This window comes from Electrophorus electricus, chromosome 25, assembly GCF_041902795.1.
Source record: "Electrophorus electricus isolate QZ-2024a chromosome 25, ASM4190279v1, whole genome shotgun sequence".
NCBI classification, from domain to species: Eukaryota; Metazoa; Chordata; class Actinopteri; order Gymnotiformes; family Gymnotidae; genus Electrophorus; species Electrophorus electricus.
This window is the reverse complement of record NC_137521.1, coordinates 5,762,939-5,780,667: the sequence shown is the minus strand read 5'-3', so window position 1 is coordinate 5,780,667 and position 17,729 is coordinate 5,762,939. Positions and strand designations below refer to the sequence as shown.

The window sequence follows — 17,729 nt, the reverse complement described above, 5'->3', positions numbered from 1 at the left end:
CTGCTCAGTGAAATGCCGGGTCAGTGACCCCTGTATCGGGGCTGTCCAAACTTTGGAAGTCGATCTTAATTTTAAAAAAATAGGAAAAAGCTTGCGTCTCTCTCGCGTTACCCACGTGCACCTCAGTGTTGCGCAGGAGTGCGTATCAGTACCGCTTCCATTTTAAAGACGTCGCATCTCCGTAGCTGATTGTAATCGGCCTGGTTGAACCGGCCCCTTGGCTACCGAAACGCTCCTCAGCCTCCCGAGGCCAAACGTCTCGCTCACGAGACAGCTCGTTGATAATTCTGACAGCTGATTACCATAATTTATACAATTCTAAGCTCTCGTTTTTCTGTCCTCTTTCTCAATTAGCTTTTCTTTTTGCTTCTTTTTCTTTTTTAGCCCACAATAACAATGGCAGTGAACCGCCGTTTGAACTTGTTGATAAAGCTGAGCCCGGACGGAACCGAATCTCAGTTCTGACAGCTGGCTTATCCTCATGCATAATGACAGCAGAGGCGTTTGAAACCCAGCCGTTTCCCATGTGGATGTGCCGGAAATTATATTAGCATGGAAATTGGCCTAGAAAATTAAATATGCTTCCTGACCTTTTAATTATTTGTACAATTTTTAGAACATGCCCTACAAGTGGTGTGGTTTATTTGGGAATCCATAAAAATGTATCCGTCACTGGCAGATTGAACAACTTTTGACAATTTTTTTATGTCATGTCACAATATGGTATGTAAAGACGTTGGACAAAGAAGTTTCTCTTACAATCACAGGGAGCCAATGTGGATTAGGTTGAGGAGTGTTATGGGACAAAGTATTATCCTTTTATCAAATTATTGTTCCTAATCAAATCCAAGTCATATATGTCTGATTCTGAATGTAAAACATTTTTTCCTGTATATTTGGGCGACCAAAAAAAATATTCCAAAGCACCTTCAGGAACAGGTGGTTCTTCTGTGTCAGGAAGATGATCCCCGAATGACCTTGGCTTGCTTTCCTTAAAAAACTTTGGAATTAGGCTTCCATGCCTTGTCCTTCCTCGTGCGCTCTTGTTCCCGTTATAAATGTATTCACGTTTGCATTATACAAGGGTTTATTCTGTTTTATTATAGCGCCAGCTAATGCTCTGTAACCTGCTATAACTCGGCTCTTTTTTTTCTAGTTATTCGTTATTTGCTGTTCTTTAGAAGCTGCAAAATCTGCAAAAAAAACCAAAACCCAAAAAACCCCATGTTGCTCTGAGAAGGAGTGTTAAATCTACCAAAGTTGTTCAGTAATGAAACTTGTAAAGGGTTTATAATTGCCTTTTTCTCATAATCAGGGAACTGGGTGAACTAAAGGCTCGACGAGAGGTGGCTTTGTAGAAGCCTTCAAGCCTGGCGAATCGACAGTGCAGGCAAGGACACTCTGGGGATGGCATTTAAGTGGCACTGGCTCTGGGACCGATATGTGTCTGCTCTCACCCTGAGCTGAGGATGTGCTTTATGGGCTTTAATCCTGCACCCTGAACAAGTGACAAGATTTACTGTCCCAAGGCAAATTGTGGCTGTTTGCATGGGGGGGGGACCAAAAAAACCTGCATCAGCTGTTGATGAGGACTAAGGGCGCTGGTCTGTGTCGCCTTTCCTGTTGTGTTTCAGAAAGAGAGACGGACGCAGACCGTGACGCAGGCGGAGACATGGAAAGAGAGAGACAGTGAGAGAAGGATGGAGAGAGAGGGGGAGGGAGAGAGGGAGAGAAATATAGAGGGAAGAACAGGGAGACGGACAGAGTGAGACCCAGATGGAGAGGCACAGACACATTGAGGGAGAGAGACACACAGAGAGACGCACGGAGACAGACGCACAGTGAGAGGAATACAGAGAAAGATGGAAAATGAGAGAAAGCCGACAGAGAGGAGACAAAAAGGGACGCGAGCACTGTGAGAATGAGGGGGGGTTTTCTGCCCACTTTATGGCAGCACTACAGTGCAAACACTGAGCTAGTCAAGGGCTTTATCAGTTTAATTGTCCTGTTATGCAAGGGAGGCGCTGAACACAGAAATGCTTGCAAACCCAGCAGCAGAGTTGGTTAGCGGCTTTATTTTTAAAGCGAGGACGACGACTTGTGAACCGCACATCGCGACGGGAGCCGGTTAGCCGCAGGTTTACCGCGCTGTTGACCCTAGCCGGCAAACGAGAGCTCCCGTCCAGCAGGTTATATCGTCCCTCCTCATAAAATCGATTCCTGGCCGGAGCCCAGCTGCTCAGGTGTTCCTGGCCTCGGCCCCCGAGGGCCGTTCATCTCGTGTGTCCTTCAAGAGCAGGCTTGCTCCAGGGAGGAAGGGTCTGCACAGCCTGCGGTCCCCCACGACAGAAGGCTCCGTGTCCAGCCCTCTGCTACCTTCCCCGTCTCCGTTGCTGTCGAGGCGATTCGGTGAGGGAGGCTCTCAAAGACGAGGCAGGGTGAGAAAAAGCAGCGCAGGGCTCATCGCGGCAGTCGGCGTGGCCCGTGCGTGGGCGCGAGCATCGCAACCCGCATCACGACAGCCCTCCTCGGTCCTCTTGCGATTTCTTGGCGAGTCATGCTTAGTAGCGGTCTTGGTAGCAGTCGGTCATCACGCAGGAGGTCCGCAGAGACGTCGCTGATGGGTTGCGGCTGACGTATCCGATGAGAAGCACTCGCCCGGCTAATTCACAGTGTCAGGCTACATGAAACAGGAGCGTGAGGTACATCTATATATAATTGATGCTCTTGGCTATGATTTATTTTGCACTTGCACAGTTCAACATGACTGCAGATCAATAAATTGCTGAAAAGTACAGGTTTCCCCCCACTGCGTAAAAGAGAAGGAATGCTGCTTAAGTATGTTTGCTGTAAGTCCCCTGCAGTTAAAAGCAGCCATTCCCGGAGGCAAATCCCGCAACTCCATGGAAATAAGCATCAACAAATGCCACAGAAATGAGAAATTGCTCGGAGCCGCCACCTCTGGACTTCCAAACAAAGTGAACATTTCCTGAAGTGTCACCACGCTGAAACGGAATATGCTGAGAGTTTATGCAAGGAACGAACACACCAATTAGACCAGCTGGTTGTTTGGAGGTAAACGGCTCCAAACAAGCAGAAACAAGGTCATTTCCTGGCTTGCCCAGGTTCAGTTTGGGACCTGAACCAAAGGCAAAGAAATGGCAAGCGCAAGTGAGTCGCAAGGTCAAAACGGGACGTCAGGCGAGAGGTCACGTTGAGCTGTGTCGAGCACTGGGCTGCATAAATTGCAGCACCACGGTTATCTGACCACTGCTGCATTACCTACTGTGAGGGTATACTGAATCAAATGAAAACCTAAGAATACCATCCAGTCTGAGAGAATTCCGGATAAGCATGATAAATTCAGTTATTCGCTGTAATGTGTAAAGGTACGTTATACGCGCCCATATAAAACACAGCTGTGTTACTTAAAACATTGTTGTGTGACATGATGTGTGAAGGAGATCACGAGCCTGTATGGTGAATTCCTGTTAACTCTAGAAGACGGCTCAGGTAATTAAAGCTAGCTTGGCAGGGAAACCAGTCACTTTGTGCGGCACAGTTTAATACCGTGCTAGCCGAGGTACGAGGTTTTCTTCGGATGGTTTACCACGGGAGCCAGTACTGTCGAACATAGCTCCAGGCCAATCGTGATTTGTCAGATGTTTGAAAATCAAATGTTTTAGGATCCTTGTGTGTGTGTGTGTGTGTGTGTGTGATCGTATCGTACAATCGTGCGATTATGAATGTCTTGCTTTTATTGAAATTCCACTGTTGAGTCATTAATATTGTGCATAATGCAATTACGTCACCGAGCTCCGTTCCCGTTGGCATGCCTCTAGCTCTTTCCTCGTTGGTGCATGCCGCTGTCGATACCGCCGACGGATGAACCACCGACGGCCTTGGCGGCTCTCGCGAGCGCGACATCGAAACAAAGCACGTGATATCGATAACGACTTCGCCCGTTACGGCCGGGACGCTTTTCGCGCGCGCTCTCTGGGGCATGCGCGAAGGTCACACTTTGGTTGCACATAATGAACACCACGGCGTGAAAGGGTTCATCGTGCAGCGAACCAGCCCTTCTCCTGGAGCGTGAAATTAATGTGTAATTAGAAATCAAAGGCACCGTGTTGCAAGATGCTAAAGGCCTGACGGGAATACCGCTTTAATAACCTGAACGCCGAACAGAGCGACGGAGCAGGCCGGCCGAGAGAGTCCATTACGTCTGAGGGATCCCAGCAGAGAGCGCAGGGGATGCTCTCATAACACGAGGCTTCCAGGTGTGCGCTCGGAGGGGCCCCATCATCCTGGGAGCGAAGAGGCTTGCGTTCAAAATAAATAAATAAAGTCAAATCCCTGACTGGATGACATTAGTATTCGAATAGCAAAGTGATGGCCTGAACTCCGAGAGACCTGGGGGAGGATGTGATGACTATAATGATATTGTAATGGGATATTAGACGTGACTGTTGGATCTTGTCAAAGCTAATGGCCACTACTTTTAAATATTCAACTTGGACCCATATGTCAGTGAGGGAAAGCAGGCACTAATGCGAACTGTATTTTGGCTTGATGGCGTTAAAAGGTACCAGTGTCTAACTAGTGCTAATGGGTGTTAAAAGAGTGGTTAAGGGAGGAAAATTACATGCCCAGTAAGAGAGGATGCAGTAGCGTGTTATTATTGCTCTTGCCATAGATATTACAGGACATTTCCATGCTCTGGAAACGGTGTCGTTTGTTCAGTGCGGTAGTTATAGCGTTCTTATGGGGAGGTTTGTTACGTTCATCTGCACTTTGCTTTCTTTAACCGAAAAACAAGAAAGAAAGAAGCCAGCAGATCTATGATGTCTGGTTCTTTTGTAGAACAGTTGGAATACAAAGTAGTCAAAACATGAAATCGCGCTCAGCGTTTTGAATCTGGATAATTGCCGAGTAAAAGACCTCTCCCTCGGCCCTGGTGTAAATAACAACGCAAGTCCAGACACAACACATTGACACTGACTGAGGCGTTTAGCCGAGGAGAGGGCGTTTATCGCTGGGTCAGTTTGTGGTGTTCAATATTTAATGCATATACACCCCGAGAATGTTTAAATTGATCCCCCCCCCCCCCCTCTTTCTCCTTTCCCTGGCAATCGTGCCATCTGCTTCGGGCCCGTCTGTATGAGCGAGAATCATCTGGATGGTGTGTGTGAGGGGCCGATGTACGGTTAAAAAAAAATCACTTAGTATGTATGATTGGAGCAGTATAGCTTTTTCTTTTCAACTCTGATGGGCTTCTTACAGCAGGTGTGCCATTTTGGCAAATAACGCAGCAAAGTCTACCGAACACTGATGCGTGAGTATACAGGAAGCTGAAGCTGAAGCTGGGGGCGAGGCTAACGACCAGTCCTACGGGCGGGGGGCGTTCCCGATGAGGCCAGATCAGACTGCTTATTGGTGTGACCGAATTTTCTTAGTTGAATAAAAAAAAAAATGCAAATCAGTAAATCATATATGGTTCAAACTGGAAGAACATAAGTGTTATCATTAAAAGAAATATTAGCTCAACACGTGTAAGAAAGGTGTGAGAACAGAGACGTGAAAGTCAAGTTAAATGTAACCATACTGGCAAAGTATTACTGACCAAATGTTTTTTGTTGAAATAGGAACATTCTGGGTTCTGCTGAGGTTTCTAGCCATTGGCAGGTTCTGTACGGCAGACTGAGCTCAGAGTTTTAGTAGGTTAGGAGTTTTACCGGGCCTTGTTCTCGGTGCGGCACTTTGAACACATCCGATGTGGAGAAGTCCCGGTGCAGCCATCGTGAACAAGTACCTCCCAAGGGTTCTGAGGAATCCAGTCCGCTCTGTTTAAATTATACATGTTGGAATACCCTTTTCCAATATCCCACCAGCAGTACTGTTTGATGGAGAAAGGGGGAAAAAAATCAGATATGAAGATATTGTGTTAACACACTGACAAGACAGATGATCAGCATCTGAAGGGGTACATAGTGAAGTGTATTGAGTTTGTTTTAGAGAAAAACATGCTTCAGTGTAACCCTATCGATAGGAGCACTCTTACTGAAGAACTGCTCTGCATTATTGAGTTAGCATTTAACTAAACCTTAACGCTGACTCGAATCTCTTATAAAAGCGCACTCCAAAATGTCCTCCCTATCCTCTTGAATATTTAATTACACTTGAAGTGTTTTAATTAAATTCTGTCTGTAGTTATTGATGGGCCTCATTTTGTTGTAATTATTCAATTTGTTTTGTGAGAATAACAATGTTTTTGTTGAAATCGTGATACAATCACTGACAGGAATTATGAGGGAGTACAGATGCTTATCCTTCTTGGTATGGAAAAAATGTCTCAAAGATTCATGGGGAATTTTTGTCTTTTTTTTCTTTCATTCTGTTTTAGAAGTATCAGGCGACTTCTTTGAGTATGTGGGTGACATTGACAATGTAGACATATTCCATGAAAAAGGACGAAAAATATGTTAAATGTCCCATACAAAGGACAACTATCCAAGAAATACAAGTTACTCTGCACTTGCACAGTGCACTCCAGTGATGAGTCTGATTAAGGGTGAAAGACTGCTTCCTCGTCTTCCTTACTGGAGAAGTGCTCTCAATCAAGGCCCATTTATGTCACGTTGCTTGTGCATCGATGAGCCTTTCATTTGCAAAGGTATCTAGAGCAGATGGATTAAAGTGGATGTGATTTCATATTTAATTATACCTGTTGGTAGATTTCATATTTTTCTTTGAGATGAGTTCTGTCAGTAAGAATTAGCATGGGTACAGGAAGCTTTCTTTTGCTAATGTCCCTCGAGACAAAGCGCTAAGTCGGCGGCGGTATCGGTTTGAGTTCTTCATTAATTACTGCCAGATGTGGCCCTGCTGTGCCGGCCCTGACCCCTAACCTTTCCACGTGCGTTTGTTCCAGGGAGCCGCGGCCACGCTCGCTGTGCCTGCCCCGCGACGATGACCCTCCCGCCAGCCTGGAGGCGCTCCCCTTCAGGCAGATGCAGCAGGACTGTACGGCAACGAAGACTCTGCTCTTACGCCTGCGCAGACTCCTTCAGGAGGTGAGACCCCCCCGCGCCTCCTCAACCCATCCAACCCACCTTGCAACCACCACCACCACCCCCACGGGACGAACGCAGGCAGACACTCGGATGCCACCTGCTCAGAGTACCTTTTGATTACGATTCTTTCGGCGCCTGTGCCGTTAGAGCAGCATATATCTAAAAGTTGCCTCCCCCCCCCCCCCCCCCACAGTTCAGCGACAGAATTCTTTTGCTCGCCTTTGCTGTAGCGGTTAGCGGGTTTAGCCGAGCGCGTGAGAGCCAGCGTGGAAGCCGTGAACACAAGCTCATTTGTTTTCAGCTGAAGGCCTCGTCTCTCTGCCGAGTAAAGCTCATTCTTATTTCTTTATTGACTATGACTATTAACCAGAATACCCACCGCACCCTCCAGACAGCTTCTCCAGATTCCTCTGAAGATTAGCTACATGAAATCTATTTTCCCTAAACCATAAAACCTGAAATAACAGTTAGGGGCCATAGTGAGGGTCTAGGGAAGGGTACACACAGAAGAACATGAATATTAAAGAGGAAAATGTTTGCCCTCCTTGCTGACTTCATCCTCTCATTAACTTGCAAATGTGCTATCTCCCATCTCCGTAAGTAAACTGTTCACCAGCGAGAATCAGAATGACTCGAGCCATTCTGCTGTGTTTCGGTTTGCCTGACCTGGCGATATTGAGCTGAGATTAATGCTTTGTTTTGTTTTGTGTGTGTGCGCGCGCGTGTGCACGTGCGTGTGTATCCATTTCTTATTATATTTTATGTGAGATTAACTTGGAGCAAGGCAAAGATGTGGGGAATTTAAACAAGTGATCCAAGGCCAACAATGCAAATGAATGTTAAATAGTAAAACAAAACTCATATGTGCTTGAATATGCTGTCAAACATTTAACTTGTGAATTTATGAAGACCTGTATTCAATTTAAATCCGTCCTCTACACACTGGAATATGCTAGTCTTCATTAGACTCAGCTTGGATTTTTTTTAGACTTGTTGTAATGGTTAACTTTGGCGTCCCCCAAAAGTGTGTAGCACAGCTGCTTTTACTTTCTTAATTAAATGGAAATCTGCATTTCAGAAACTCCTTTTCAGAAGTGTTACGTGTAGAACACACTTCCCTGAGAGCTGAAGAGCCCACAGCGGCTACAGTATGCCCCAAAATAAACAAGCAGTCATGAAACAACATGCTTGTAAATGACTACAAGTACTTGATTTTGACCAGGTTCTTAACAAATGCTTTGAAAAGCGGATGTGTATTTTTTGTGCTAGAGAATCTCCTTTATATATCTAGGCATTTCTTTCCTTCTGGGTGTCTTGTGATAGACATGCTTACACTATATGGCCAGAATTATTTGAATACCTGACCACCTATATGAGCTTGCTGGACTGGAACTCCTCTTCACCACGCACGTTAAACTACACCTTTATTGGTCTCGCCACATCTTGTGTTTATGCTGGACTGGAGCGGACCTTTATTAAACTGTTGCCACAAAGTTGGCGGCATATAATTGCCTCAAATGTTCGTGTATACCGTAGCATCAACGTTTACCTTTCACAGCAACTAAGGGGCTTAGTCCTAACCCCGAACAACAGCTTCTGACTATTATCAGACATTACTGTCAGCACAGCGCATTCCAGAAGGTAGCTTCCTTTTGGCATCCACCAAACTCCGATTCGTCCGTCGGACCGGCCGACAGCGATGTCTGATTCGTCACTCTAGAGAACACGTTTCCACAGCTCCAAAGGCCGGTGGCCATGGGCGTTCGGCTGCTCCAGCTGATGCTCTGTGCTGTGCACGGAGTGTAGCCATGGGAACCCGTTTCGCGACGCTCCTGCCGCGCCGTTCTGGTACTGATGCTGCATCCAGAAGTGGTTTGGAACTCCGCGGTAACGCGGCAGAGGACTTTTGAGTACTACGCGCCCTGGCACTCGGCCGTCCTGCCCCGTGAGTTCGGCTGCTCTGCTGCATGGTGGCTGGGCTGCTGTTGCTTCTAGAAGCTTCCGTTTCACAATAATGGCGCACAGTTTGACCAGGGCAGATGTAGCGTGGCGGAAATGTCACGCACTGACTCATGAAAAAGGTGGCAACCTATGACCAACATGACCCATTCCACTGCAGATGTTTGTTTATGAAAATCACAATGCAACAGTACAGCCATGCGTATATCTGTTAGCGACGGGTGTGGCAGAAGCACTGTGTCTGCATACGTTTTGGCCACGTAGCGTAGTTCTATTTGCAGGAGTAGTACTTGTACACCAGAGTATCGGCTCCACGGGCCAGTAAATCAGAATATCGGCCCACTGTTCATTCGTGCGTTCCATATCAATGAATTGGAACAGATATCATAGAAACTTCATGCTAGTTAGGTCATTAGAACTGACATGCAACAGAGCCTGTCTAAGTCTATTTAAAGTGCTTGTGTGTGTTGTTGCGGCAATTCTGTAGAACGGTTTGAAAAATTTGTAGTAATGTTGCTAATTTCTCATGTATCTCGGTGACGACGCCTTCCATGGAGCACTCGGTGAACTTCCCTTAGGTCATTATATCTTCATTTGTTGCAGAGAAGAACTGAGTGACAGCCAGCTATCAAAAGCAGCATGTGGCTTAGCTAACTCACTGTATGAAACCCTTCTTTCTGGATTCTTGCTTTAAATGGCACAGTCCCCTTTTTGACCTCTGATCCGGTGTTGTATAATGCCTTATAATACTATGTCACGATCCTCTAAATAATTGGGCTTTCGTCATTTGGAATGCTGAAGTACCCACTCAGATTGGAAGTGAACTGACCTATGTAATCGTTTGGAAAGAAAAATTAAACTGCTGTTCCATCCCATTCCAGAGTACTGAGACCAGTCCTGCCAGCAGCCTTCATTCGTTACCCATAAGCCCTTGCAGTGAGAAATCCCTTCTTCTCAAGGTAATTGCCTGCATTGAAATTTATTGAATTAATTTGTCTTTAAATTTTTGTTTTAATTGTTCTACTAAGGGAATGTCATCATTGACTACCTGCAGTCCTGATTCATGTCTTCATGGTTTGTTAAAAAGCATAGATTAATTTCACCTTCTCCAAAGATTTCACACCATGGCTATCCTAGATATCAGCATTACTGAGATGAAATATAGAGAGTACATTTCAATTTCTTTCTCTATTGTATCTCCCAAAAATGTGCCTTTTAAAGTCAGCTTTCATATAGAAGAGGTCTTGATCTGAGTTTATTCTTCTCAGCCATCAATAAAAAAAATTTTCCAGCTATCTTGATGGGATTATTTTATTATGTGCGCTAATCCTTGGGCCATGGCTGTCATGGGAGAAAGGTTTACGGTTCTGTATATTGAGCAGGGAAGAGGATTTTGTTTTTCACTGGGACCTTCTATTTATTTATTTATTTATTGGGAGCGCGGAGTTGGAAATCCCGTCGAGCTGGGCGAACTGGAAACGAGGCGCGAGCCTCGCTGTCCTCCTTACTGACCTACATGGAGAACTGGCGGAAGCAGCAGTCGCAGCAGCGAGCCACGTGACGTTCCCGCCCCGTCCGCGGGCTCGCGCCCACGCTGGAGCAGGCAGGGCTGCTTACCATAGGGCCCCGTGAATTCCGACATTGCGATCGGATAACAGGAAAAGGGGCGGGGACTTGTCCTGCTTCCTTCTAGAGGGGGGGGGGGAAATGGTAGAGGGGAAAGGAGGAAAGAAAAAAAAACAAAAAACCTTTTCCCATTTTTAAAAATATAGCCCACAATCCCACCTGAGATGGAACCGTGTCACTTCATGTCCTACTTTGAGCAGAAAACTTCTCGTGCTGAACATTTGTTATCCCTGCCTCCTTTATAATTAGAGCCCGTGGAAAGCGCTCTCCTGTGGCGAGAACCAGGGGCTTGCAGGCGGAGTGGGCAGAGACAACTGAGCTCTTCCACGCCAACGTTTCTGTGAGCCCCTCTAAGACCGCCCACGTCTTCAGGCACACTCGTGACCGCCCACCTCGGCGCTCCATTTTGGAGTTTCTAACGTTATGGATCTCATCCAAAAACCATACCAGAGGCGGATCTTCGCTCCCATGCATTTTTTGGTGTTGTTTTGCCATACATAGTAGCATCAAAATGTCAGGTTACTGCAGTAGCTAATTTTGGTTTTATAAAGGTCATTACTGTGCTCAGAACAGCAGAAATGCTAAAAGCACAGTGCGTGAGTGGGTATGAGCACAAAGTAGCCCTGAAACGCACGATAAACGCAGGGGTAAATGAGAAGAATATACTTATTCTTCTCATTCTTCATACGGATATTCAGAGGGCTTGTCCTTTTAACCCAATTTAGACGACTGCAATATGCTTTTAAAGGATAAGACGCATGAAAATTACACATTAAAATGTTTTTTCTTTTGCTCTTCTACAAAACGTAGAAAATTCCATTTGCACTCCGGTGACTCGGGGCTCACGGGGAAACTGCCTTTGCCCACCACCGACGAGCTGAACGTCCCGCGTTCTGCTGCATGCGCATGTTCGGGAAGCGTGCAGCATTTTTTCAAGCTCTACCCTCGCTTTCCACTGGAGTGTTTAATTTAGGCCAAGCAGACGGACGGGCCACTAAGGTGCAGCCTTACAGCATGGCGCCAAACGCACTGTTCACCGTCCTGTGATGCTGAGTGTGTTGCGCGCGTTTGAGCGCGTGCACGCAAGAGACCGACCGCCCTTTGGAGGCCCCCCACAGCACCTCACTATTCACACACCTCTCGGATGAAATTAAGACTTGGCGAAACCTCCTGCCCAGGATTGGGGTTTGGAAGAGGCCACGTTTCTGCTTGTTTACTTCACGTCCGTGTCAGGACATGACCTTTTTAAATTTAAAAAAAAAAAAAAATGTAAAGGCTATAAATTTAAAATAAAATTTGAATCTCAGCATCATGGCAATACTTAGCACAGGGTCATTTTCAGCAAAACATCTTAAACGCCTTTCCCAAACAGATTTTTTATTTTTTCAGGCCCATGAGGGGGGTGCTGGGTACCCTTGAGAATTTTATGTAATATCAACAAAGGAGCATATTACAGCTGAAACAATGAAGTGTGTGCCGCTTGGTTTAAGTCCATGACTTAGCGTATAATCCTTTTCATTGATCTCTCATGAAGGACTCCATACCACATAACAGGGCGTCTCTGCACACAGGAGAAGCCTGCATGTTGCCAAAATATTGCTTCGAACCTGTTTCTTAAGAAGAGTTTAAAACTGAGACTGGGTGATTTTTTATTATTATTTTTTTAATAATTAAAATTTTAAGCAATTTTAATGTCCATGTTTTAAGGTAAGGTGTTATTTAAATACATATTTGTATTTTGATGAAAGCAAGGTTTATTCCCCCCTCCCCTCACACGTTTGATCTTTAATTAGATCGATGAACGTTTGCTATAACCTTTAAGATCAGGCAGGAAAGCAGCCATAACGCGCCCGGCGAATGACTGATGAGGCGAGTTTCACAGACAACTTCTGCTTGCGGAAGCCAAATCGATCTTCCCGTGGAACAAGGTGTAAGTCAGGGGTGTCCGGTCTTATCTGCAGAAAGACGTCATGGCAGCTGGCTGTATTTTAGCGAGGCAGAGGGACACCTGGTTCTACTTTTGCTCTTGGTCCTCACAAGCATTGATCAGGCGTGCTCCCGCCTGGTTGGCATGCAGAATCTACAGCCTTGCCGGCCCTTCGCAAATTAGCTTGGACACCCCCTGGTGTGTGTTGCGCTCACAGGAAACCTCATGGTATCCTTCGTATAAAGCGGGCGTTATCCGATCTACGGAAGTAGTATGACTTAAACCCCCAGTGTCCCTCTATAGGGAATTGGGGGCAGTGTTTCTACCCTTAAAATTCCCCACCCTTCCTCTTTATGTGGTTCCCCACTTACAACCTGGGAAATGCTTTGGGCCGTTACAGGCTTTCCTGTCCCCACCATGACAGAGGCAAGTGTTCCGGTAGTTTACTTTGACAGTCTCTTAATCTACGGGGGCCTGCTGTCTAGGAGCGGGTAACCCAAAGTTAAGCAACCGCATGTACAAGAAAAGCACTTTTTTGCTGTTATCTTACTGTATTTACTCTACAGGATTAAGCCTGTTACCAGCCCAATTTAAACCCTGTCAGGAAAACGGCCCTGGAGTACGGAGACTCTCTCCGGTATGCTTGGAGTGTAATCTGCGTCGGGCTTTCCGAGGGTGTTTGGCTGGCGCCGTCACTCGCGGAGGGGCAGAGCGGCGGTGTGTTGAGACGACTGCCGGTAATGGTGCCCTTGAAACCGCTGTCTTACCCACGCCCTCCTCCTCCTTCACACCACGCAATGGATGCTGACAGCACAAGGTCACGGGAGGGAAGTGCCTCCTGGTTCACACGAAGTTTATGCAAGAGCGCGAAACGTCTCCACAAAGCCTTCCGGTTTTCGTTCGGCAACAGAGAGATGCTAGTTTTCTTCTGGAAGAGATCCTGAATATTGTGCTTCCCTTTTAAGCTGTGTGTGTGTGTGTGTGTGTGTGTGTGTGTGTGTGTGTGTGTGTGTGTGTGTGTGTGTGTGTGTGTGTGTGTGTGTGTGTGTGTGTGTGTGTGTGTGTGTGTGTGTGTGTGTGTGTGTGTGTAGGATCCAGGGAGTGAAGAGTGCCAGTCCCTGCAGCAGCAGCTAAAGGAGAGAGATGAGCTGATCCTCAGACTGCAGGCTGAGCTGGTGAGAGAACTCGGCGTTCAGACACATCGCCTCCGTGACTACGGCCTTCTCACTGGCAACAGACATTACAAGACCTACGTGATCGTTTATCCTACTACTTCCTTTTTTTTTTTGCTTGCTATTGCCTAATTTGTCACACACAAGGCTGTCAATCACGGGTGACGGCACTTTCACTGATGCACGGTCTCTAGATCGCTTTTCCCCAAGTACCGCGTTACTAAATTACATAGTTCCTCACGAGCAGACTAACCTGAGCCGGAACGGTCCTCGGGGCGCTCGCTGTGGCCAGAGTAGGGCGCCGCATGCTTTATGCACGGTACAGCTCGCTCGGGGGCAGGCGGACACCACAGTGTCCTAATATTCTAACAGCAAGTGGACAGACATCTGAAGGAGAAGCATGATGGGCCCAGCTAAAGTTTGTATGCCAAGAGCCTGGAGGGTGGGGCAAAAGGATCCGATGCGCACACCTCACACGGGGAAGGGGACTTGGATGAAGTAGCAGAGGGCAGTAACGAGGCTATGAGGCAAGAGGCCACATGAAGAATAACACTGAAGCTTTAATGTGTAACGACTTCGTAACGATTTTCTACCTGCTGTACATGATGCTTGTTGGATTGATTCATAGAGGTGACCGTGAGGGACTCTGAAAGCTTTTCAGATTCAGAACGCCACTGTTCCTTCCTGTTTACAACGTGGAGGACAAAGGTTGACTAGCGCCTCTGACGCTACGTTCGGATAAGCCCTGAAACCGACTGATTATGAAGTACCGCCAGTTGAATTTTTATTTTGCTTTGTGCTTTTAATTTTTTCTCACTGCCCTTGCCGTCGCGCATTTCAGATGCTGGGTCTGTTTTTGCTTTTTGCAATTCACTGGGCTTTGCTCACACTGCAGGAGTTTGCTGGAGTTTATCTTTCACTATGATTTTGCATGTACCACATATAGCCCACGTCTTTACGTTTCGGCTGGGTTTCTAAAGGTCACCTTTCCCACTCTCATACAGCTGAGCAGCTGTTTAAAAAAAAACACAAAAACAAAACACCCAAAAACATAGCTGGGAGCCTTCCCTGTTTGCACACCTCGAACGAGACCGGTCCAGGCTTGTCCCGAACACCAGACCCTCCCGAGAGCGTCGCTGGCGTCTCCTTTAGTTAACGTTATTCGGAACACATTTGCATTCCCAATTTCACTCCCAGCTGACAGAATCGAGATTGTCTGTCTGTCAGAGTTTTACAGTTTTTTGACATCATCACTGCTTTGAGCGTGAGCGGCCCAATAAATAAATAAATAGTATAAATCGTAAGTGTATATAATGGCGTAGCCAGAAGAGCTTTGCAAACCACTGTGAAAGTGATGCAGCCCGTTCCTATAGTCATACTGGCAGCTTATTGGCTGCAGTTGCCTGGTATTAGACGCCATTAGCGAGGTACTGTGGCCAAACCATTCCCCCCACCACAATTACTATTCTTAGTAGTAGTTCCCTATTCAGAGATTGTCTGGCTAGGAGATGTGTGCCTTTATTTTGGGATTTCACCCAACATAATTTGATGTTACTTGCAATACTGGGCTGGAAATATTGCTGCTGATGTACCACTGCAGGGTAATTTAGTACTTTTTGGGGTGTGTGTGTGTGTTTGTGTGTGCACGCGTGCGTGGTATTGTTTCTCTACTTGTAGGAAGTTGTCCGTAATGCACAGAAAACTCTTTGCCAAAAAGCTGATAAAACAACCCAGACAGATCTTGCAGTCTCAGAGGTGAGTCCCCATTATCCAGCCATAAGAGAACTCTCAACGGGTCCTTTAATGTTCTGGGTTTATCGAGTACTGCCAGGACTTTTTTTTTTTGTCGTCTTCTAAATTGAATTTATCCTCTTTGTCCTCTTCTTGTAATCGAACTTAAAAGTCTGGAATACCAAGACCGTAATCCTGGCACTGCTTGCCCAGGTTCCCATTGCGCTGCTAAACCGAACGCTTTCACGGGAGCGGTCATTGCCCCAGGGCTGCCCCCAGTAGGACGCTTCAGGGGTCTGCAGCGTTACCCAGCTAAGTGCAAACCTGTATCGTTTACGCACCTCCGTGCGTCCGAGGCACTTCACGCTTCTTTCCAGGCCGAAACTGCACCCGCGCAGCCGAAAAGCAGATCACGTCGCCAACATTTTGCATTTCGAATAGAAGTTGTCCACACGCACTTGAGCGATAGCCATCCGCTTGGGAATTTGTTTTTGCAGTGTTTTGCATAGGAAAACATGTGGCGTGTTATCCCTTTTATAAAATTGCATTTCTTCACTGGTCTAAAGAAAACGAAAGTTATTCACTATTGTCTGGGGTGTTGTTTTACATGTAATGTCATGTAATGGGTCCCGCTATGTATTCCAAAGTGCAGAGCGCTGACAATGTTCTCTTTTTGCTTCACTCTCCTCATTCAGAATGACTTTCGCTTGGACTCCTATGGAGATACAAGTCATTCTTTTTTCCCTTGGTATTTGGCATCTCTCTAGACTGTGGGTTTATATTATAGATAATGTGTTTCTGCAATGTGAATTCAAATGACTTCTTCTAATTGGTTCACAGCCCACTCTGCTAATACAACACAAATGTTTCACCATTCCATCCTTCATTCATCATAGGTCATCAATTAGCGGAGCCCTCCAAAGGCAAGACGCTTTGAAAGAGCGTGTGCTGATGTTCTTGCAGCATACAAGCCACGTTTTTCCCTGCGAGCTGCCCCCCGCCCCCCTGCTGCGGCACCACAAAGGATTGCGTGGAAGTCTGGGAAAAGGTAGCGTCTAAACGTAGATAGAGATCGTCTCGCTGCCCGCGTCGGACGTGCTGAAGGTGGACCGGTGAGCAAAGAAGAGCCATGAAACCCACGCGAGAGCACACCCGCGAAACCCCCAGGATTTCAGCGTAGTACACACTCTATCGTCACCTGCCGTGCTCAGCGTGTGAGGAGCACTTCCACTTGTGTAGCTGCTAGACTGCGCTGCTATATAGGTTACAGTATTGAGGACACACAAATATCTGAAAGTGTGTCTACAAGTGGGTCAGCTATTTCTATGGCTGCTTTGACTTGAGGAGGTCATCGTTCTCTCTCTCTCTCTCTCTCTCTCTCTCTCTCTCTCTCTCTCTCTCTCTCTCTCTCCTGTTTTTTTTTTTTTTTCCTTTCTGGAGCACCCCACCCCCACTGAGCTAATTAGCTGAAGGCGAGAAGAAGAGAAGGCTCCGCATCCTCTGTTGGGCGGCGGATCACCAGGGAGACCGGACTGGCCTCGTTCAGAGGCGCCGGCCACCCCGGCCCCCAGAGACCCGCGCGCGACAGCTGCTCAAAGCTCCCGTGAGCTCGTCCGAGCGCGCGGCCCCGCGCGCCGAGGCAGAGCGGCGCAGCCCAGCGGAAAAGGCCGACTCCAGCTCGTCTATTTTCAGTCTGTCCGCGGCCGACGAGCTTGAGCGGCGGAAGGATGACCTCCCGCGTCTCTTGTGAAACGCGCCGTTGTTTTTCACGCGCTCCTGCTGGGAAATGAACCGGTCGCGGCGAAGCCGAACGGGCCCTCGCGCTGACGTTCCAACACCAGCCGCGGGTGCTCAGGATACGGGGTGTGGGGCTCCACACCTTTGACGCGGAATATATGTCAGTTGTGTCTGCGACTGATGTGGAGGAATTGGTCATGGTCGAGCTGCACTCTCAGCTTCTGCCCATTTCTCTGCTTGCGGTCACTTTTCTCTTTTTTTGGGGGGGGAGCTGTTGTACTGGCTTTGAACCAGTCCGTTTCCAGTTTGGCCCCTGCCTCGGCCATGCCTCTATTCAAACGCGAGGATCCTTTGGACCTCATTTAGTCTCATTGTCCTTGCTCTGTGGCATAGATTTAGAAAGTTTATGGATTAGGTTCCCTTTTTCATAAGATTTCCTCACCAGTCATAAATCTTATTTGGAGAAGTGACAGATCATTAAAGCTCTCAAATATTTTGCCAAAT

At 47.0% G+C, this 17,729-nt stretch overlaps 1 protein-coding gene across 5 annotated transcripts in view; it reads left to right on the top strand.

Annotated features, from left to right (window-relative positions):
• Window positions 1-17,729, top strand: part of ccser1 (coiled-coil serine-rich protein 1) — a 53,041-nt gene that overhangs the window by 15,423 nt on the left and 19,889 nt on the right. For 3 of the 5 annotated variants that reach the window (XM_035522017.2, XM_081707335.1, XM_081707338.1), the window contains exons 6-9: window positions 6,932-7,073; window positions 9,914-9,991; window positions 13,677-13,760; window positions 15,435-15,512. In XM_035522017.2, the coding sequence (XP_035377910.1) occupies window positions 6,932-7,073; window positions 9,914-9,991; window positions 13,677-13,760; window positions 15,435-15,512 (382 nt within the window). The remainder of the gene's footprint in view (window positions 1-6,931; window positions 7,074-9,913; window positions 9,992-13,676; window positions 13,761-15,434; window positions 15,513-17,729) is intronic. The other 2 variants (XM_081707337.1, XM_081707336.1) reach the window with 2 other exon arrangements.